At 38.9% G+C, this 22473-nt stretch overlaps 4 protein-coding genes across 8 annotated transcripts; 1 reads left to right on the top strand and 3 right to left on the bottom strand.

Moving 5' to 3' along the window:
* Positions 1–310: 310 nt before the first annotated feature.
* LOC136240711 (uncharacterized) lies at positions 311–3847 on the bottom strand. Of its 2 annotated transcripts, none has more exons than XM_066031742.1 (6): positions 3691–3847; positions 1571–1840; positions 1330–1360; positions 1247–1281; positions 1098–1182; positions 311–1042 (listed from the first exon to the last, which is right to left on the bottom strand). In XM_066031742.1, the coding sequence occupies exons 2-6, from the start codon at positions 1781–1783 to the stop codon at positions 444–446; spliced, it is 963 nt and encodes a 320-aa protein (XP_065887814.1). In that variant the 5' UTR covers positions 1784–1840; positions 3691–3847; the 3' UTR covers positions 311–443. The 2 variants fall into 2 exon arrangements, with proteins under 2 accessions (XP_065887814.1, XP_065887812.1); XM_066031740.1 differs by lacking the exon at positions 3691–3847 and adding an exon at positions 2302–3295.
* A 268-nt stretch (positions 3848–4115) lies between these two features.
* On the bottom strand, positions 4116–8390 carry LOC136240712 (tumor necrosis factor ligand superfamily member 10-like). Of its 3 annotated transcripts, none has more exons than XM_066031744.1 (6): positions 6137–7246; positions 5766–6018; positions 5664–5715; positions 5565–5605; positions 5431–5509; positions 4116–4702 (listed from the first exon to the last, which is right to left on the bottom strand). In XM_066031744.1, the coding sequence occupies exons 2-6, from the start codon at positions 5958–5960 to the stop codon at positions 4242–4244; spliced, it is 828 nt and encodes a 275-aa protein (XP_065887816.1). In that variant the 5' UTR covers positions 5961–6018; positions 6137–7246; the 3' UTR covers positions 4116–4241. The 3 variants fall into 3 exon arrangements, with proteins under 3 accessions (XP_065887816.1, XP_065887817.1, XP_065887815.1); XM_066031745.1 differs by lacking the exons at positions 4116–4702; positions 6137–7246 and adding exons at positions 4765–5355; positions 7256–8390; XM_066031743.1 differs by lacking the exon at positions 4116–4702 and adding an exon at positions 4765–5355 and having other exon boundaries at positions 6137–7234.
* Positions 8391–8826: 436 nt separating this feature from the next.
* Positions 8827–20935, top strand: LOC136240707 (5'-AMP-activated protein kinase subunit gamma-1-like). 2 transcript variants are annotated; one of them, XM_066031737.1, is made up of 15 exons: positions 8827–9072; positions 9151–9629; positions 9682–9730; positions 9783–9944; positions 10052–10099; positions 10155–10213; positions 10319–10364; positions 17730–17790; positions 18583–18709; positions 19726–19806; positions 19860–19944; positions 20002–20039; positions 20492–20563; positions 20620–20694; positions 20746–20935. In XM_066031737.1, exons 1-15 carry the CDS (start codon positions 8943–8945, stop codon positions 20851–20853), a joined length of 1620 nt encoding a protein of 539 aa, XP_065887809.1. In that variant the 5' UTR covers positions 8827–8942; the 3' UTR covers positions 20854–20935. The 2 variants fall into 2 exon arrangements, with proteins under 2 accessions (XP_065887809.1, XP_065887808.1); XM_066031736.1 differs by having other exon boundaries at positions 8828–9629.
* Positions 20799–22469, bottom strand: LOC136240709 (uncharacterized). The gene is made up of 2 exons (XM_066031738.1): positions 22297–22469; positions 20799–22246 (listed from the first exon to the last, which is right to left on the bottom strand). The coding sequence occupies exons 1-2, from the start codon at positions 22398–22400 to the stop codon at positions 20926–20928; spliced, it is 1425 nt and encodes a 474-aa protein (XP_065887810.1). The 5' UTR covers positions 22401–22469; the 3' UTR covers positions 20799–20925.
* Between the last annotated feature and the right edge of the window lie 4 nt (positions 22470–22473).

Genomic DNA, 22473 nt, shown 5'->3' with positions numbered 1-22473 from the left:
CAATAGAGCTTGCGATAGATTTAATTGTGCAAAATGATTGACTGGCCATGCCTATAGACTTTAAAATTTCGCGGCATACATTCTAACTCGTAAACGATCGCGCACTGATTTATTAGAATACTCGGCCCGTGGTGGCGGCCTCACACAACTGGTCGAGCCATCAAAGCCCATGGGATCCTGCCTGATTGTGTGGTTTACCCGCGCCATCCTGATGGGAAACCGCTGGCTCCATCATGTGACTGGTGACTCTGGGCGACCGCCAGCGCGAACTCTCCTGGCAGGGTTTATATATGTACGTACGTTAATACACTTCAACAATAAAATGGTTGGTTCATTAGGCACACATAAATACAAAATTCATGTAGATAGACTGGGGCTAAATTGTGTCAAACAAGAAACGAACTGATGCAGCTACTGAAGTTGGTCAACTATATATAGGTCAGCTATTTGCATGTCCTGAAAGAGCATCTATCCCTCGATCTATCCCGCCCATCAGTTGTAGGGGGTGTTTGTGTGGTGGAAGAGCTTGATGCTGCAGGAGTGGCTTTATCAGTAGGAGGATGAGTAGATGAAATCTCAGGTGAAGTGTCATCGTCACAGCTGGGTGCTATCATGAAAGCTCCAAAATTGGTTGGGAAGCCATCATTTCTAATTTCCAGGATGCTCGGCATGTTTTTAATGGTCAAGTAGATGAAATCATCTTTGCAAAGCCTTGAAACTCCACCAATGTGTGTGGAGTGAGAGGTCCCTTTAGTTGAACTCGGTACGACAACATGACTTTCAGGATTGCTACCAGTGTTTCGGCCTCTATTAAACAATTGTTTACGAAGGCAGGCCCCTGTAGTATTAACATTAATGTTCACAATCAAATCATCAACATGGCCTATTTTAGCATGGTTGAGCTTGAATCTGATGGTAGCGTACATGTAATATATTCCACTTTTTGATATGTGTAGTCGTCCATTATCAAAGGTCATTCCACCATTGAGAAATCCATATCTAGGGTTTGGAGACAACCATTTATATATTCCTGTTTCACCACCTATATACACATCATCATTGCTAAACGATGTACTTGCATTGTAATTGCAACAAACCGTCTCTTGTGTCATCTTCCAAGTTAGTTTTGGTAATTTTAACATGTCTCTCTGTAAACAGGTTTGCAGCAGGCAACGTATCTTCCTATATATAGACAGGATGCATGTGGTGATGCATGCTAGCATGGATCCAGAATTCATTGACTTACTGAAAGTGGCTTGCATTTGTCAGTAGACATGTTTGCTATAAACAAGATAATTATGGATGAATGTATATACAATCTTTGCTAACCAGCTCTAGTTGTTCTCAGCATTTCCGTGGCCTAAAGTAGGAAATGGTATATAAAAATTAATATCAGTTTCAGTATTACTTTAATAGGAGACTATTAACTCAGTGCTACAAGGAAATGCACATGTGCTATTGAAAAATACTCTCAGTAAACAAGCTATTAACTATACAGGTGTATTCAGGCCTGGAATTATGGTAAAAACCTCATACAGCAGCCTTAGCAACAAACTGTTGTGGTTCTAACCAAATCTAAGTTGTGTTTGTCTGCTTCATACTGTGAGTTCTGAGAAATCTGCCCTTTTAAGGCTGCAATCTCCTTCATTTGCTCATGGTTAGTGGCAATGGTGAAGGAGGCCACAAGAACTGTGCTGATCACCAGACCCACTAAAGTGATGACTATGTATCTGTGATGCTTTGCAGGATTTAATGGTTCTTCGCCATTTTCAAGTCTCTTCATGATAGAAAAGTAGATAGGATGAAATGGAAGGCTTGGCCGGCAGGAATGCTGAAATTTCTATATATAAATACACAACATATAGTTAGTCTAAAATGCTGCATGCATACCAAATCATGTTTACAATATGTAAGTGAAAAACTTGGTTCTCATAAAATTAAATAAATTAACCACATCATACTTATATGGTTTAAAAGTAATTTTTATGACCATGAATTCCTTAAGGTACCCACAGTTCTACAAGCTTTGTAATTTCCTAGAAAATGATATCAAGTGACCAGCTATTTCCCACTATAATTACACTGTTTAAAGAAGACAGATGCACCCACACATAAAGTTACTATAGCACGCTAAAAGTACTTGCAAAGCTTTCGTTTCTTTATAACCATGCTAAACTACATCCTATCTGTGATCTATTGACGTACATAACAGTTAGTTTGATTCCTGTGGTTATTGTTTAATAGTATATAAACCATACATGTATTGCACAATATATAAAAGATATACCAGTGAGAACTAACCAGCTTGTAGAAGGGTGACAACTACCACTCCACAAGTGATCAACCAGGAATTATATGCTGCATGCAGTTTAGTGAACTGGCTGCAGACCAGCAATTTTATACCAGACCAACAACAACCCAGCTCTTGTGATGTGGCCTTGTATATACACGGGTATCATATAAGCCATATAAAGGCACAACTTACCATTAATACCAAGAATTGTACAGCTTATAGTAACAAAAGTGCAGCCCCGCCCTATTATAATTCACCACTGTTCAGTTGTACCAGGTAACAATATTATAGGTTTTAGTACCAAGAAGTGCTTACTTATGTAGAAAAAATAATTTCTAGGTTAGTTGTTAAGCTGTTTAATATGTTTAAGAAATCATAAAAATATATTAACTGTTAAATGCTTACCAATTAAGAAGCATGCAGCCGTTGCTTTCATGTACATTATGGCTAATTAATCATAGCCAATAATACATGCATGGTGAAAAGCTTAACTGTAGATGTGGTATGCTGATGTTGTTGAAGTTACATATTCACTACATTTCAATCAGTGAAGGTCGGCTATTAAATAAACTTACTGGTGGGGCATTACAGGAATGGTAACCATTCTTGGAATATCATTTGACATACCAAATGCTCTAATGCTATAGCACATAAGCCAGTACCTTTACATCACTTTACATTGCTGCGGTATTAAAATTCACTCCTCAAAACATACTAAAACTTGACCCATACAGGCCAGCTTGTACTTTTCATATTAGAGATGGAATGGACGAAAGCAATAAGTTATACAATGGTTATACTGAAAGCAAAAGTAGCACAGCAAAGTTTGCGGTCTCCTCTACTACTGCATGCATGTATGCCGGTTTGCTTCACACAAAGTTTTGACAAAATTCCAATACAAGAGTTGTAGTAACATGCATATGCAATAAAGCAGTTCATATGCATGCCACAATGCTACCACATTATAATTCATTGCAGTCATAATCATGCACTTTTCTGACTGCCACTATGCAGAGCTACACTATAATTTTAATAATTAAATATTTAACCGCATATGAATATATGCAGCAGTAAGCAGTTTCTACAACATAATATTATCAGGCTACAATATATAGTTATAATTCATGATGATTGGCTGTCATGATACAGCCAAATATCTAACCGTACATGAAATAAATTTTAAACTATGTGTAGGCTGGTAGTGACTACAGCACTTTGGCATGTAAACAGTTGTGTGGCCAGGCATATTCATTTCGGTTTCAGTTTCACCAACCAACCAAACTAAGAAGGTGGAGTGTATACACACTAACTTATCATCAAAGAACATACACCACTCCTTTGCATCTTAGAACATTGCTACCTCAATTCCCACAATACATTAGTGTTACTGCACTTACTTGAAGAGAACATGACTTTATTTTTATCTGTTAAAGACACTATGGTTTCCGCCTCTATAACACTACAACAAGTTTTCTGCACTCTGGGGGACTGATAACAGTCAGTGCTAATAGAACTTATGAATACCACTTCCATTTATGTCGCAACTATAAAAGACCCTTCTATTCAATAGCACTTTATTTAAATTCCATTGTAAGCCACACAAAATCCCTTTTACATGCGATTACTATAGAGCACATAAGTTAGAATACACACCATAAGCTACAATACTTAGACCAATCTAGTGCTAATTACAAAGTATGTTATTGCTTGATAATTCATATTATTGTAAACACATCAAATATTTTATTTACTTAACCATTAAATAGCTGCTACTATATTTAGTGGAAAGCCAGTTTGTGGTATATATATTAAAAGCTCGTGATGAAAGTAATTAGCTGTTTTTAAATATAAAATTTATAAAAGTTACAAGCACAAATGGCAACTACATGGTTTGCATTCCTAACTAAATGCATGTAGGAATTTTGCAGCTGTTTCATCAGTTTAGTGCCTAACTACTTGCATTCAAAGGAGTAACCAGAAATGCTCCATAGAAGTTGGCTCTAGTGCTGCGTATGACAGAAAGCTTGCATTCCTGATTCTGGACCCAAGTCGGATAGCAAGGATTTTGTATATTAACAACAATTGCATCTCCACGGTTCAAATAGAATAAGCCTCCATGATAACCAGTAGTCTCATAATCATTCTGATTTTTGTACAGTGAATCATATTTTTCTGTCACAGGATTGAATGGCGAATTGTTACTTCTCCGAATTTTGATCTTGTGAGCCAACACCTTATTACTGGCATGAGAATTGACATGAACCTTAAGTCGAAGCTGCAGGTAGATGTAGTAGACACCGCTAACAGGAACTACTAGTTCGCCATGATCTGTCTTCATCCCACCAACCACATGAGCACCAGAAACCTCACCACATTTCCAGTTAACCAGGTCACCTGAAACCTGACGACCTAAAGCAGAACAGAGTTCCTTTAATGTTTGCCAAATATATGAACACATGCATAGCTACATATTTCTGGTTATAATATATAACATTGTTATCATGTCATTACACAAACAAAACAGGTTACAATACTGTACAATTCATTATTATAAGAGATTGGGGTTTAGTTAATTACATCATTACAATGTCTCAGTTTGCATTACACACTATAATAATTGTTCAATTCCGCACATCCATCCTTGTTGCAGCCAGAAACATAATAAGCTCCAAAGTAAGTTGATTCTGGATCATATTTGATGTTGTTAGCTAAGCTTTTTAATTTAGATCTACTCCATAAATCGACAAAGACTTTCCCCCCTTTGGGAATGTAGAAGAGTCCAGATTGGTGATGAGCAGAATACATCTTTTTGGTGCCAGCCGTGTTTACGCTATGCAAAATCTTCAAACTGGTAGTTCCTGCAGGGTCTGAGAGTAAAGTATAATGTCCGTAGTGAATGGTTTCATGGTCGTTTCCATCATAGTAGATTTTCACTTGGCTGTAAACCATGTAAATCCCTTCAACTGGGACAATGATCTTTCCGTCTTCTGCCTTCATTCCACCATGAACATGTCCATGATTCTGACAGGACCAACCGCATCTGATGTACCGGCTGCCAGACCCTGTACAACATTAAATTGTGTACCTGGTTTTCTATACCTACAATAGTTTGCTAAGTAGAATAGCTAAATACTAACCATCATTATTGTTATCATTTTCCTGAGGATCTAGATCGTTTGATCCTACCAAGTGAGCTGATGGCGTCACGTTTAAGCTCTGAAATTAGTAAGCATTTTATATCCACATACAAAACTGGAAGCAAAATTCTTACCGGAAAGAACGTACTGTTGCACACTTCCACAAAGCCATTCACTAAACAAACAAATTTAATCATATTATGATAGTATCATATTGCATATATAAACCTCACCAGCACTGCGAGCATTCCTGACAGTGTGTTTGGTAAACACAACATCTTCACCCTAACAGAAAGAAAATACATTAATATTCTGCTATTAATATAACTTGGTACCTCTTCCTCAATATCATCCATGTAAAAATTTTGCAGGTCACTGATCCTCTGTGCATTCTGGGAGCTCTTGATGGCCACAAATACTGTTAGTGTGGCACACATCATAAGTACCAGTATCATCAGCACGGCAAACAGCTGGTAGCTCCATGGTTGAGCCATTTGTGCTTTAGTAGATTGGGCTTCCAGATCACCCATGGTTTGAGATTGGAGATTGATGCAAAGATCGGTTTGGTCGGCAGGACACACTGGTTAGCTGTATGGAAAAAATACATTCGTGAGGATGTGGGCAGTGAGGGATTTTTTTTTTTTTCATAACGTGTACATTAACACAACGGCCAACAGCCACAACAGTATGCAAGTATACTCATTACCAGCTTAAGTCTGCGTTCAGTTGCTCAGAGAAGCACTTAGCGGTCTAGCAGCTTCGTAGACAGAAGTTCGAAACGCCAAACTAAAGCAGCATCCCAAAGTTACGCTTTTTATAGCTGAAATCACACCACAATCTCGAACCAACATGGTTTCAATTCCTTGGCCACAAGTTATTATTTTCAAAGAATGATACTGAACTCGTAGCTTCGTTTGCACAGGAGATCACGTGTCGCGGTATGTTTACTTCCGTCGGCGTAGGGGCGTCTCCTTTTGTAAGCTAGGGATTCGCTAAGTTCACTCGATTGGATGCCCCGGTATGTCACATCCAGACTTCCTACTGTAGTTGTTGCTCTCTCTCTTCGACTTTAGGGCACGCATCTAGTAGTTGCCGCGAGTAGTCGACTTTAGGGAATGCGTCCAGTAGTTGCCGCGAGTAGTAGACTTTAGGGGAAGCGTCCAGTAGTTGCCACGAGTAGTAGACTTTAGGGGAAGCGTCTAGTAGTGTTAGCGTTAGGGTTAGAGTTCAGCTTTGGTTTCTTCTTCACCTTTAGGGTTAGGTTCTTCTTACTATATACAGCTTATTTCGTTAGTCACATTTATAAGATACAAAAGAAGAGAATTAAGGGAGCTAGCAGCGGTAGCATAATCGGTAGAACACTAGACCATCACACGGGGATCCTGGGTTCGATCCCCCTTCAATATTGCACTTTTTTTCGCCTTTTTGGTTCACTGTTTTTTGTCTAAGTTCTGTAGGGTTATGAAATAGGGTGAAAAGAGTGATCTTCTGGTGGCATGGAATCGAGTGAACTTAGTAAATCCCTTGTAAGCTACCAAGCCCGTGGCTGAATCTCTTCAATCAACTTTGCCGCAAATAAAATGTTTGTAATAGTACGATTGAATACGTACAAAATTATGTACGACAGAGTGCACTAAATAGAATATTGGTGGCGGGAAAATTGGCAATCTTGCCACAGAGACACTAAGACTGAAACTTTTAGCAACTTTTGTTCATATGCCTGTGTACAAAAACGTGTATAATGATATTGTATGGTGTGTGATTTTCCAGTTAAGCCATTATACATTCCAAGATCATACAACTCAATTTTTTTTGACGCATTTACCGGCACTGTAAGATTCATGGAAGGTGAAACTTCTGCTGTAGTATTTTGCCGCCAATTTACATTTCATGTGACATCCATCATGTGACAAGTAGCTATCAAGGTATTGTGGCTGTGTCCACAATGATAACTGAAAGTGATGTGGGATCATTGGCTGCCTTTTGTGTGTGGTGTCATGAGATTTCCAGGTATTGGTATGTTTACTTGGTCTGTTAGATACACAATAACAAACCACAAGATTTGTTGATCAGCTAACTTCTTTGTACATATGCAAACTTTACCAAACTTGTACAAGGAATTTGGTGGTCTGACGATATAAGTTCTGATTTTTGGTGCAGCAATATATTACTTCATCTTCAATTTATTCAGTAGTAGTGACAAAGCAGAAAGTGTTTACACCTTTCTACCAGTGCCCCTAGCCTACTGGTAATAGAAATCAAACTGTTTCATGATCCTGTCCTCTCCTTTTCTGAAACTGCTGCAGTGTATTTGGATGGCCACACAAGTTGACACTTGTGGTGTTCTGTCCCTCATATTAATGGCATTTCTGTAAAAATAAATTATAGGAGTTAGCACAGTAGCTCCCTTGGGACACTTTGTTTATCAGCAAATGTGGTTTGTGGTGTAACACTGACACTCTAATAATTATCAGCTTCTAACCAAAGTGGAGTTAGTTGGTTGCAGCCACAAAATTTACTATATATAGCACTGAAACCAGACTTGTTCAGATTGATCAGTTAGCAACATAACCTGAAAACACTGGATAGCTACAAGTGTCTTTCAAGAACCACTCTTATCTGTAACTCTTATCTGTAACTCTTATCTGTAACTCTTATCTGTAACTCTTATCTGTATTATAATTTTTTGATGATAGCCAGACACCTGATATCCCAGTACTTTTAGTACACTGTTTGGGTCCTCCATTATTTACTCTTTCAAGTGGTACTGACTCGGAGGATTGTGCCTTCGGTCTTTTGCTGTCCTCTGTCCACACATATCCTCACCCCACAGCTGTAAATAAACTATGTACTCGTTATCCAGTTCAGTAACTTAAAATAAGATGAATGTTTAGTCCAACTTTTAGCTCAGCCAGTTAACTTCCACGTAATCGACTCCTACATGCTCAAACTGGTGCAACTATTTGTTAGCTGGGCTATTTATATACACTCTAGGTGTGGATAAAATTCCCTTCTATTCAGGTGAGGTGTGAAAAGGTCATGGGTACTTTTATGAAACAATGAAAGACTTTCCCCCTCTCCTATTGGACAAACAACGTGATGTGGTTTTGGCCACTTACTCTTAAGTTTCCCGCCAAGTATTTGTTTATTTACTACGCACGCACCATGCCGACACGTGACAAGGTACTTCTTGCGTAGTCTCGTGTCCAGCCGGGCTCGCGCTAATGCTCAAACACCGCATTAGCGCGAGTAGGGTTGGACACGGCTCGCGCTAATGCACAAACAGCCCGGCTGGGCACGAGACTACTTCTCGCGCCATATTTGTATCAATTTACCGCGCAGGCGTTTATATAATAGCACCTGCGCTAGAACATGACACGACAATGTGAACACTCACGTGAGAGTACAGAGTTTAGCACCTGCGCGACAAAGCGAGAAAGTACTGGAAAGGTTGTAAGATAGGACGAGTAGGAGCGGAAGCGACAAAGTGATTTATCGTCAGATTGGTATTTATGGCAGCTGATGGAAACTGGTGTACTCCCCCGGACTCGCCAAGCACAGCCCATCGCGGCGTAGTATCATCAAGTTATGAACACGCGATACAAGATAACGATTGGTACTGGGACTGGCAACATGAAACACGTGAGGATGACACTGAAATTACTGATGAACAAGCAAGCAAGTTAAACAATCAAGTAATGTCAACTTCTTTACCGGTAGAGATACAACGAAGTCCTCCCATCGCCACTCCTCCTGTTGGACAAGTAAGTGTCCCACCACCTGCTCACGTGATGTCATCAGATCAGATTTACCAAGGAAAATTAAACCAAGACAGTGGTATTAACAGTATGACCCAGAAAGACTTTGACAACGTACCAAACAATAATATACTGGTTGCAGCAAGTAGTCCCACATCCGTCGGGTTTACACCAGCCTATCCAACACATTATGACACTACACAGATATCCAGCCTACCAGGTGCTCAGAAGTCATCATCAGGAAATGACTCAGTGGTGTTGCAGCCTCCTACATCACATGGGAAGGTAAGGTCAACATCTATTGAGGAAGCTGGGAAAAAATTAGCTGAGTATGCTCCAGCTAAGAAAGGGGAGGGAATCATGCATCCAGAAGCCATACCTGGCTGTCTGACTTACCTAATGTCTTATGGGGAACAATCAGATACCCAGGATGGGTCTATTGTAAGGCTGTGGTTTGACAACAGTATGATTTTATAAGTTAGTGTTTTTTCAGCTAACAAAGGAAGATGATGATTTACTTCGAATGGAGGATTCGTTTGAAGGTACAAACCTATTGTATGTTCCAACTGGCTATTCCATCATTATATTGTGTAGATTCTTTAACCACTATCACTGATGATGTTACCATTGTAAACCCTTATGAGCAATTTTCCCATGCGTGTAGTTGTTATGACATGATGCCAGACAGTATTAAAATGGTGGTGCTGGATAAACGCCTTCCCATGAGGAAAGCATTCTTTGCTTTGGTTCAGAATGGTGAGTGATGTATAACAGAATAAGACTACTTTGTGTTTTTAACACTGTAATATTTATAGGAGTATTTCAGTTGTACGTGTAGTACAAGACATTGTTGTTTGTTCTAGGTGTTAGGGCTGCACCAGTCTGGGACAGCAATATTCAAGAGTTTGTAGGTGAGGGATTGTGATAGTACTCCAAATTAGTCACATAATCCACTGCCTTATGTAGGAATGCTCACCATATCTGATTTTGTTAATGTCTTAATCTTTCACTACAAATCACCTATCGTAAGTTTGAGCATGCCTCAATCACTGAGTGTAATGACGTGTGAAATATGTTAAATAATTTTGTGTTCATTTTCCCATTGTGGTTTTTGGTGTTTTGCTGTACAGGTGGAAATGGATGAATTCGAAGAACAGACTATACAGATGTGGAGAGGTTAGTACTAAAAATGTTTATACCTTATCAATTAGGGTTCAGAGTTTTAAGGTTAATGCTACACTAATTGGTGATGTCACAGAACTATGTCCAGCCACTAACCAGGCAGGTTTATTCAATGCTGGGTCACCTGTCAATCACATGTAATACTAGTGTTGAGGTGTTACACTTTCTCATGCGTTTTCACATGCACTATAAGGATCACCCAGCCCTACTTTCATTGTGATGTTCATTGACTGTTCAATAAGGGTATATTTCTAAAAGCTATATGAACATACGTTTCCTCTTGACTATGTATTAGTTAGAATGGATCAGCCTCGGTAATTAAGTGTTGGTAGCCTTGCCCACATCATCCTCGGGTCTCTAAATAGTGTAGAAACCTTGTTGACCCATTTAAAGTGATTTAGAAAATTCTTAGGTTAAGAAAAAGTAAGAGAAAGTGGAAAACTGTACGTGCTAGCATTGGGATTTATCCTTAAATCAAGTTGATGGTTTCAGTGCCACTGCACCAGGACGTGCATTCATAACCATTGCATGACTATAGTGCCATATCAAGTAGTTACTATGCCGGGCTAGAAAGACACTTGTCCAGAAAGTGAGCTGTTAAGAAGCAAATTGTGAGTGCTAGCATTGAGATTTATCCTTCGAGTTTGTTGTGTCAGCGCCACACCGTGCTGGACATTGGTATTGAATGTCTAGCTGAATGCTAATGATGCTTGTCTTGTCCAGAAAGTAAGCTAACAGTAAGGACGTTTTGATTTGGCTTTGCCGATTTTCATTTGATCAATGTACAATACCAGCGAGACCACTATTTAGTAACCCACCACAGGTTTCTATTGGATTTAAGTAACCTCAAACATCAAAAGGAAATATTACATAAGTTTTCTAAATGGTAATAAAGTATATACCCCTGGGAATTACAGTTAAATAGTTTCTCTAATGTGATTTAGAAAATTTAATGCCTGTACTTCTTTTGATGTGTTAGGTTACTAAATCCAATAGAAACCTGTGGTGGGTTACTAAATAGTTAGTAACTGTGGTCTCACCAGTGGTTGTTTAGCACACTCATCAAACGAAAATTGGCAAAGCCCAAAACAAAATGTCCTTATACTGTTAGCTCCATGCCATGGGGCTCATTTGGGAATGAACCCCCATGTAACTTTCTGACGTTCTTTCAGGATTTCTGATTGAAGTAGTTCTTTATATCGTCCGCAGCAGCAAGATATGAATGTATCCACGGTGGGGTAGACAGCCCATCATCCTTAGTGTAATGCTATAGTAGGGGTCTCAGTAAAATGAAACATGTGTTGCATTTGCATGGAGTCTTGTTTATGGGCAGCCGTGCTTAGCAATCTTTATAATGCTTGAGGTAAAAGTCAATGCAGACTCTTTGTAGCTGTGTGGTTGAGAACAGAAATCTTAGAATCAAGCAACAGTGATTCGTGAAATTTAAAATGTGAAAATCCTGGGCTAAGAGGCATCCATGAAATTTAAAATGCGAAAATCTGGACTAAGGACATAACCATGAAATATACATACCGTGAAAATTTCCGGGTATGCAGTAGTGAGCAGCAGCAGTAGAGGTGGTACTGACCCATTTGGTGAACCCACAACATTCTTGTTGTACAGTTTGATTTTGGTGAGGAGAGTCTTAGATGTTGAAGTTGGATGGTAGGTGTGGTTTGTCCTCCTTCCATAGAAATTTGGCAGTGTGTGAACATTAGAAGCCTGGTATGAATGGAGAAATGTCAGTTGGGTTACTGAGGACATCTTCCAATAGCTTCTACTGTCTGGGTTCTTGCCAAGGCGGTCAGTTGTAGTTACAGGTTTACCTTACTGGGTTGTATGGCTGTAGAACCATCTCCTCTAATAATCTGATCTTTTGTAAAAGGAGATGGGATTGATGGATAGATGGATGTACACAAAATTCTGTGGTCCTGCAACACATATTTTGTATGTTGAGCACACAAGAAAATGTGTGAATAAGTTGCAAGTATTGCACACAAGATCGTGGGCACACATTCTTTATAACAGTGTTCCACAGTATTATCTCCACCCAACAACAACACCAGAATCCTTTTCGTTACATTTTAACTTACGTCCTCATTGTCAATTTTAGAGGATGTGATCATGTAGGAACAGTAGGATGTGTATTGAATGAAAATACAATGTGATCATGTATTAAGGAATTATTGACAACTGAACAAATTATATAACTTTTTGCAATTATTATTTATATTCTAATAAGGTAAATAGTACTATACTATTTCTAGTCTCTTTTGTTAATGTACTTTTGGTAGTAGTCGTTGGGAGGAATCTTTGGTCAATTATTCATTCTTTGTCAACTCTCCAGGGTCGGTCAAATCTGCATCACTTGTTTCAAATGATAAATGTTGTAGCTTGGCTATTAGTTCAAAGAGGAGTGCCCAATCTGGTTTAAAGTTTCTAGGGATCAGTACACAGGAGCCATTGTTGTGTGATTCATGAGTGCTAGTGGACAATCGGCCTTCCATCACCTTGAAATTGTATAGTTCCCCTTTTACTCACTGTCCAGTACGTTGTTAACTGCTTCAAATACTTGCCTCTCAATATGTCCTCCATTTTTATCTAGAGTTTCACAAACTGACATTCCATCAAACGGGATTACTTTCTTTATCCGATTTCTCCTTTCTAAGTGGATGTCTCTCAATAAGTCTTCAAGTAACCCCTTGCAGTTTTGCAGGGTGCCTTTGATGGCCTCTAATCGCTGAGTCTGAAATTACAAATATATACCCATTATTTCATACTAATATACAAAACCTTAGTATCCTTCAATAATCTGTCCACTACATGTATTTCTGTCTCTTTTTCTCACTACTTGCTGTTCATTATTCTGTACTCTGATAGTCCACCTGGCAAACACCTCATATCTGTGAGCGATGGGTAAGGAGACTAGGGGAATAACGCAAGGCTTTCGAGGAGGTAATAGTCTGGTACATCGTATTGCCGTATGTGTCAAATGATGGAACAATATGGGTAAACACAATACTGCGTATTATTTTCAAATAGTGTAATATAGTGCAATGTATTTTGAGTTAAGACCTTTTACAGTAGTAAAGTCACTTATGTCAACAACCCGTATGTAGCTGTATGTTGCAGAGACAGGTCAAAGCAACTATTATTAAATACATTTACAGTTGGTCAGTGCCAATGAGGATAGAGATGGTGAATTCTTGGGTGTTGGTAATAAGATTAGCAAATTTCACACCTTTCACATGTGGCAGAGCATCCAAAGGTAATTTATAAATAGGTGTTGCAATTGTTGGAACAATTAGCTCCAAGATTGGGATGAGCTCACCTGCAAGAGTTTCTATCTGTACAGTGGCAACACCTAGAGTTTGAAAGGATCATGATTCAGAAGAAGACAAAGCTACGTGTGTAGTAGTTGGTATAAAATTGTAAGACACAAATGAGCATATCAAAAAGGATGTTGACATTTATTCTGCATGACCATTAACAACTGGAGCTGTGGCCGTCTTCAACAAATACATGGGAGATACGTGCGGGGTGCTGTGTGAAGCCGGAACAAGAAAGGATTCCACTGATACTACTGGTGTAGTGGCAGGTTGAAGTGTGCCAGACTGTTGAGTAGTCGGTTGTTGTGTGCCTTGGAAATTGTTCATTGCCATATTAGTATGACCTTAATATCCTTTACAGAGACTTGTATGATGTTTACATTTACAGTGTTGACAGCAAAACTTTGAGGTGCATTGGGACACTTTATGTCTAGCCAGACAATTGAAGCAAAGATTACAGTATTTGACCAGTTAATAGCCACGGCTACTGTAACTTTCAGCAAGCAAAACCCTGCGACTACTATGCGAAGGTGGCTAATATCCGAGGGCGGTTACTATGAACTTGTATGGCGGAAGCCTGCAGCGATTTGCAAGTGACTGACCTTGTTTAATCATCTGTCAATACTGTCATTCATTTTAACTTCTCTCAAAAACGTTATTTCCTGGTTTAAAACAACCTGATTTCTGCTTCACACCTGTCTTATCAACACGAGTATCAACACTTGCAACAGTATGTTCAGATACAAGCTGCAGCTCTTATCCGAGGGTGGCTCTTACGACAATAATTCTAGGCTGTGGAGCAGCTACTATCTGGGGGTGGCTATTATATGAGCCGCGGCTATTAACCAGTTAAATATGGCATGCCCCTTTGCAGTTAGGCTTTCAGGTAGTTAAATTTCTGCACACCACTAAGGTTAGGGCTTGAGTGAATTGCAGCTTAGAAGAAAATTTCAAAAGGTCAACCAATTTAGGGGGTCACGAGAAAACATTGGCAAGGTCAACTTGGGTAACCTGCTTGGGGCAAATTTGCTGTAGTGGCAATGGGTTCCATAGGCTGGGGTCTTCTGTCAGACTTTATGGGACTGTGTTTGTAATTCTTGGTAGTGCATTAGCTGAACTACAAATATAGCAAACAGAGTTGAGTCAAGAGTTGGCAATGTGAGTGATGTATTTGATACAGTAGTACTGAACTGACACATACCACTGGCATGCTGCTGACAACAATTATGACAGGTGTATACTTATGAGGTGCCACTGGTAACAATTGTGACAAGTGTGTTACATAAACATATTGGTAATGTGCTAGCTACATTACTCACATTCTCGAGTGGTAACTTCACCCATCCTTGATATGAAGAAGTAGGAGGGGGGGTCGCTGGGAGAACAATTCGATACATTTATCAACTCATTAAGTTTCTCTATTATGGCATCTTGTAATTCCTCTGAGCCCATGATTGCTTCTTCTAGATCAGTGACATCTTGTATAAGATCAAATATCTGCTGGAATTTGTTCTCTCCAGCTGAGTGAGATAAGTTATGGCAAATTTACCAGTCTCGTTTGCTAGAGTTTCCTCGACTTGGTTGTAAATTCTGGTCACGTGGGCTCTTCGCGAGGTCTGGGGACGAGTTAATCCCTCCATTAATGTGGTCTGCTGAAAAAAAAACAATAGCCAACAGTGTTCTAGGTAACTCGGTGCTTGCCTCTCCAAGTACCATTCTTAGAGTGTCCTACATTGTTTACACCTGAAGTTACAATGATTTAGCTGGTCACAGCACATCAAGTATAGGGTGCTCCTGGAGGTAACTGGCCCTGATTTCCCGACCAACTACCGAAATTATAATTAAAACCTTAAGACATGTGATCACATGTGTCATATGTCGTTGCATAGTACTCCAATAATAGGTCAAGTTAATTCTCAACAACAAGCTAATGTTATGAGGTCAAGTAAAGTCCCGGTTTATCTCTTCTTGCATAAATATTTTTCCGTCCTTATTTCTATAGTCTGAGAAGGGATGTACTTGTTGAGGGCAATCAGGATTTGGGCCATTGCATTCAATTTGTTCTCAATGGCAATGCTCCCTACCACTACTCATTTTAATTAGTATAAGCTAGAACCTACGACAACAAATTTCTTTGACATGCTATCACTATGCTCACAATCAATGTACCAATTGACAAACTGATGCCCTGAAAACTCTGGACAAGTATTGTAAAAAATTACTCAATAACAGTAACACCTGTATATTTGTATCCTATCATGAAATCGTCAGTCAACCTCTGCTTGGAAGTACTCCTTCACATGACAACTTATGTGACCCATCTTCTAATCCTGATGTATTGATACAGCATACACACATCGATTGGATTGTTCTGTCTACCCTCTGGAAGCAACACCTCACATTCATTCTTGTCCAGATTATCAATGACCAACACATACCCATATGTGTCAGTATTTGCAACAGTCATATTGGACACAGATTCAACTGGAACCTCTAAAGTATCTCCTGTGACAGGTGACACAATGGGTACAGAATCAACCTCTGTGTGTTACTGATTACCGTCATCCACTTCCTCGAACAATTGCATGATGACCTCATCTGGAATGTCAGTGCTGCATTATTCCACAATACTGATCCCAATGTCTTTGCTTCCTTGAGCATCGGAGCCAAGTTGAAATATGTCCAACTCGACAAGCTCTTCTTCACATCATCTTTATCACCTCCATGATCTTTGTGATCATACTTTGTGATCACACTTTGTGATCACACTTTCATATTCAGAAATTAATGAAACATTACCAGTGTAATGGTAACTGCCTTCATCTGCTGATAAATCCACCAATTTGCTCTGTGGTACTTTGTGATTGCTGTGAGCACCAATTTCTACATGCAAAACATGCAGTTTAAAAAATATGTAATATGCAATCACACGCACATGCCTTTTCAATTCACCAGCCCAGTGCAATTTTTAAGTCAAATCTGCCGATTCACAGATGTGTAGAGAAAAGCAGTTTGTGGCTGCTAATCTATTACAACCGCTGACAAGTGATACCACTTCTCCCTTCCTCCTCACAGTGATAATGTGCTACGCACGCTTTGAAACACAGCCTGGTTTTGCTCGTTGCTTGATATAGGTATGTACACAATCCATTATTGACACAACATATTTATATTACAATCTGCAATTACTGATACGTCTACAAAATCTGGTGGTAATGAGGATCTGGTTGGTGTGGTAGCTGGCACTGGTGATACTTGTCGAGAGCTTTTGTTTCCTGTTGAAGCTCTGTCTGGTGGTGGTGGAGGAACATCTAACATTGAACAAAAAGCTGCACGAATTGCACTAATATTTGCATTGGTTTTGTTGAGTTCTGCTACTAAAGATCTCGCTTTCGAAAGACTTTGACACTTACGCATCGCACATGAACGGATAAGTCCTTGCCTTCACAGAACTGTGACAATACCTTTTTCAAAAGTGTTGCTTCTTCATAAGCAACTCTGCTCACAATCTTTTGTTTAGTTTTCCATGTAAATAAAGATGAACTGAGCCTGTTTTGTCTACTGAACACTTTCTTGTTGAAGGTTCATTGGTACTGTAGTTACAAGGCAAAATCCACACTGGTCCATAGTCTTCATCCCCAGAGGCTTTTCTTCAGCACATTCTTCAGCACATTCCAGTTATGACACTTCTTGGGCACTTAAAGGATCATGTGAGGCAATTAACAATCACCAACCACTGGTGAGAGTAACATTTTACCAGACTCTTGTAGTGCGGTGCTTATAATTTCCTATCGATAAGTGGCTGTGCCTCTTGCCACGTGAGACTAACATCTGCATGACATACTTACTACAGTACTAGTACACACCCTGTACCATGGTATACTACTTACTAACTACACAATGCTGATCTGTATAAGTTACACAAAATCTAGCTGTGTAACATCTGTGTTCTAATGCTCGTATAATAATTTGTTTAAATTCACTTCATATGTATGTAACTACATAGATTGATGCATTTCTTTTGCCATAGAATCAGTCAAACAAGTAGCAGACCTTAAACCCACCTTGATAAGAATTGATCCAAAGGAAAGGTGAGTTGGTTTGAAGTATCATACACCATACATATTGTATGGGTTGAATGCTTTATACACAGAAATAAATTTTACATTATCTGTTTAGATTTAGCTGCCAGTAACAAGGTATATGACCTATCCTGTTAGAGAACACTGAGTTATTACCTGTCTACTCAGTAGAGACGTATGCACTAGCCAATATATTCTAATAACTGATATAAAACTATTTTCAAACTGATAGCCAATCTGATATGATAGCATACACTTTCCTGTAACAATTTTCCATCTAAATTCAACTGTAAAGTGACCGTGTGGAACTTTAATTAACAGCTAACAATATAATAAACAGGTGTTGCTAGCACGTGGGTGCCCATAATTATGCATAATATATTTGCATCTGCTGCTTGTTTACAAACACTGCTGATCCAACACTACTATGCAAAAACAAGGCTGATATGCCACATATGTACGTACAAATTTTCAAGTTATATAATTTTGTTACTTGGTTGTCTGAATTATCAAGATTATGTTTGGTAACTAAAATTGAGTGACCCTTGAAAATAAAACTAAAAATCCTAAAATTGTTAATCCATGAAAATTGCACACTTCAAAAAGTATATGGTAACTGGTAGCCAATTTGATTATCAGTACACCTCTATTGATTACTATATAATATGGTCACCTATAAAAAAATCCCTATAAGTCATTTGTGTACATAATCTGCTTTCTTTTTATAAGGGACCTATAGTTTTGTTAATGGTTTTGCTAATAGTTAATTGTTATATGACTATCTGTATGTATTGCCAATAGTTTATACAAAGCTGTTGAAGTGTTAGTACGCAACAAGATACACCGGCTGCCAGTGATAGACTACAGAACTGGAGATGCTGTCTACATCATGACTCATAAAAGGCTGCTCCACTACATCTGCATGCATGTGTGTAACTGTGTGTGTGTGTAATGTAGGTGTACAGTGTGTAGTCTGTGTGTTTGTGTGTGTGCAGCAGGGGTTGTTACTTTATTACTGGTTACTACCAGCCAAAGTATGTAACATTACTGTCTAAGCTGGTCACTTTTATGGCCTTAATATGTAGGTACATGGCTTCTTTAAATAGGTGGGTTAATATATAATCTTTTACTTGGGGAATTTAAGTTGACCTATTTGGAGAGGTGGCCTTTCTGTACAGGTGGTTGTTAAGGCAAGTTCTTTTGTAGTTGTAACCATCTCGGCGAAAACCCGTCTAGTTCGCACAACTTCCGAATTTCTTTTTATTTTCTCAGCATCATCTGCATAGTCCAAGGAATGGTTCACCAAAATTTCAGTCAATTATGGTGAGTAGTTTTGGAAATACAGTGCTAGAAAGTAGAAAAAGCAAGGAAGTTGATTTGTACTGTGACTATACTAAAAATAAACTACAGGCGCTTATATTAGCAGCCATAACTTCCATTTAGATTAGTCTACAAAGTTGGGATTTGGCTTACAGTGTTCAGCATGGATTGGCAGATCAGCCAAGGTATAGTTTTAACCCTGCAATCACTTGCGCATAGGCATGTGAAGGCGGTTTTATTGAAGAAACGGTGACGATTTTGTTTACGTCTACCGTATCGTAAACAAACGCATGTACTATTGGGGCTACAGAAATGAGACAAAAAATTTCGAACTGCTCATGAGTAGGCGAATAAGATGGTATATAGGTTTAATCGATTTAACACTTCTTTTCCTGAGTAATGGCTCGATTAAAACTTGCATAAAATTTTCTTTGTAACACGTAATTTCACCTATTTTTTAAAATTTTGTTTTTCGCAATATGCATGCTTGTGCGAACTGGACGGGTTTTCGCTGAGATGGTCACAATTGTCTTATCATCAGAAACTATTCTGCTTTGTTTTCATCCAGTTGCTCCAGAACTTGTTTATAATTACACGTTAACATGTGTCCAAATGCATTTGTAGCTTTTGGATGGTTCTCAGCCAACTTTTATGGATAAATCTCTACGGGAACTTGGAATAGGAACATACAACAATATTGCTACAGTGAGTTGAGTAACCATTAACTAAAGTATATGCACTACTTGTGTGTGCTATAGGCCACCAGAGATACTCCGTTGATAGTGGCTTTAAAAATATTTGCTGAAAGAAGAATATCAGCTTTACCGATAGTTGATGAGTGTGGTATGGATCATGTGTGTATTGTGTGATGTTGTACTAACCTTATTCTTATTTCTGTAGGAGTGGTTGTTGATATCTATGCGAAGTTTGATGTTATCGTGAGTACAGTAGTGTGTAGTGTATGACCCAATTTCCCCCTTGTAAGCATTTACTTTAAAACTGAAATATGTACATCGTAGACGTTTAATTACTTGTGGGACCACCATTATTATGCAATCTTGTGACTCGTCCAATATTTCTATTGGCTGGACAGTCTGGTTGTATAACTGAATGTGTCCTGTGTGGGTAGAATGTGTGCTTCATCAAAATGTAGAATAGATGTGTGGAATCTGTGTACAGAAATTTCTTTACCCAAAGCTGAACAAAATAAGGAATCCCTTAACACTGCTACATAGGTGAAAACCATCAAAAGCTACCACACCAGCTCTCCCAACAATGCATTCCCTATTGGGCAGTAGGTACTATTTGTTGACCCTTGTAGTACTTGCCTCGCTATTGTGTTCCTGTATTACAATTCAGTGTGACCTGTATTCTGTTTTTCGCTGTTTAGAATTTAGCTGCAGAGAGAACATACAACAACCTGGATATCTCAATCCATAGAGCATTACAGCACAGAGCTGAGGTTTGTGTGTAATGTTTCTCTGTGTATTTTAAGATACTTTTCTGCTCAATGTTTAGGGATTTGAAGGCGTACACACTTGCCAGTTATTTGAAACTTTTCATGTGATCGTGAAACGATTTGTGTCTACTCAAGTTAGTAAGAATGTATATCTAAAATAATCATATTATCGATTTGCTTTGTAGGTACACAGGTTGGTTGTCGTGGATACTGACAAGCATGTTATTGGAGTACTGTCATTGTCTGATCTTCTCTCCTTTTTAATTCTTCACCATCATACAGATTCTACTTAATTTGTAAAAAAAAAAAAACAGTTGTGAATATAATAATGTTAGAATGTATCATACAAAATTAATGAGGGGTTACTATTGTTCATCTTTTTGAAGCTGCTTTTCAATATCTTCAAAATCGCTGTCACAATTATTGAGTGTTTGGTGGTACTGTTCGTGGTCTACACTCCAGCCGAGTTGTGAAGCTCGTAACTCACGTTCGAGACACTCCAATGTCATTTTATCATCAAGTTCCCACTCTTCATTATCTGATTCAGAATCATCAATGTTCAGTACAGTATCGTCGTCACTGTCACTAGTACAATGCTCATCTGTCTGTGATGCAGTAATGTCATTTGTTGTGCTCAATTCTGGCTGCCATGTTCCAGTGGTTTTAGTTAATATACCTTCATTTTGCTCGTCTCTCTTGTGCTGTTTGCTAACTACAACAGTATCGGTTGTTTCTTTTACTCCTGACAAAAAGAATTGTGACAAGTTACCAGCAGTCTCATTGCTAGTCCAGGCCTCTTTAATGGAAACTTGCATTGCTGTGAACTGTAGTGGCACTATTGGGTCACAACTAGCCTCATAGTTGTCAGTAACCCCATTTGTAGGCGTGGTAACATCAGAAGTAAAATCTGCTACAGCAGAATTTTGGATTGTTTTCTGTTGGTAAGGTGCTTCATAGAAGACATTATAAGGAGATGGTTCAACTGGGTTATCCTGTATATCATTTGCTATTGGGCTTGTAGCAGGTTTGGAGATTGAAGGATTAGGGGTAACAGTGTTGTGTAAAAACTTTGGGTCATATCTGTTTCGTCGTATCATCAACCGTTCAAGGTAAGAAATTGAACTCCTAGTACCGACATCAACTGCAGGGGGATGAGTAACTGTATTAGTCTCAGTACTGGTCATTGTCTGGCTGCTAGTTGAACTATCTGAGACGGATTGAACACTACTGTCAGCTTTGTCCCCAACTTTGTGACTATTTCCTCCATTACGCCATTCTGCCAGAGCCTCAGCGAAGGCAGCCGCATTAGCTTCTTCATCATATGTCCCTTCTAGCAGGGAACCACCATTCATACTATGAGTGTCAATACGCTTAGGTTTAGCAGCATTAGTGTGAGCTAGTTTTGGTTGCTTGTTGGTGTACCTGGTATGGCATTCTGTACAGACTGGCATGCCTGATTTTGTGCGAGACAATGTACGTGTCTTTTTACCACACTCTCCACAATAACTTGACTTCTTACTGTTAGGAGAATTGGCCAGTTTGGGATCATCGTTTTTATCAGACAGAACTTGTACTTTGACTGGATGCCCTTTTACTGGAATTGTTGTCTTTTTAGTTGTCTTATCTGCTGCGTACTTCAGTACAGCTCCTTTTTGGCCTGACTGCCAGAATACACCCGAATTAGACCTATATAGTGTGCATTATTTGGAATATTGTTATAATTAGTTCTTGCTTACTCTCTTTTCGCCTTTTCTTTCTTCATCATTTCTTTCAAGGTTCGCAAGCGTTCCTCCATTCGCTGACTTTCATCAGCAAGTTGCTTAGTTTGCTCTGAAAACATCTCAAAATCTTACGATGACAGTGAACGAAGCGAAAATATTTGTTTGCAAATTGTCATGGCAACTTAACGAAAA

This window comes from Dysidea avara, chromosome 12 (assembly GCF_963678975.1).
Source record: "Dysidea avara chromosome 12, odDysAvar1.4, whole genome shotgun sequence".
In the NCBI taxonomy this organism is placed as follows: domain Eukaryota; kingdom Metazoa; phylum Porifera; class Demospongiae; order Dictyoceratida; family Dysideidae; genus Dysidea; species Dysidea avara.
The sequence above is the reverse complement of the archived record's forward strand: the minus strand, read 5'-3'. Positions and strand labels throughout refer to the sequence as shown.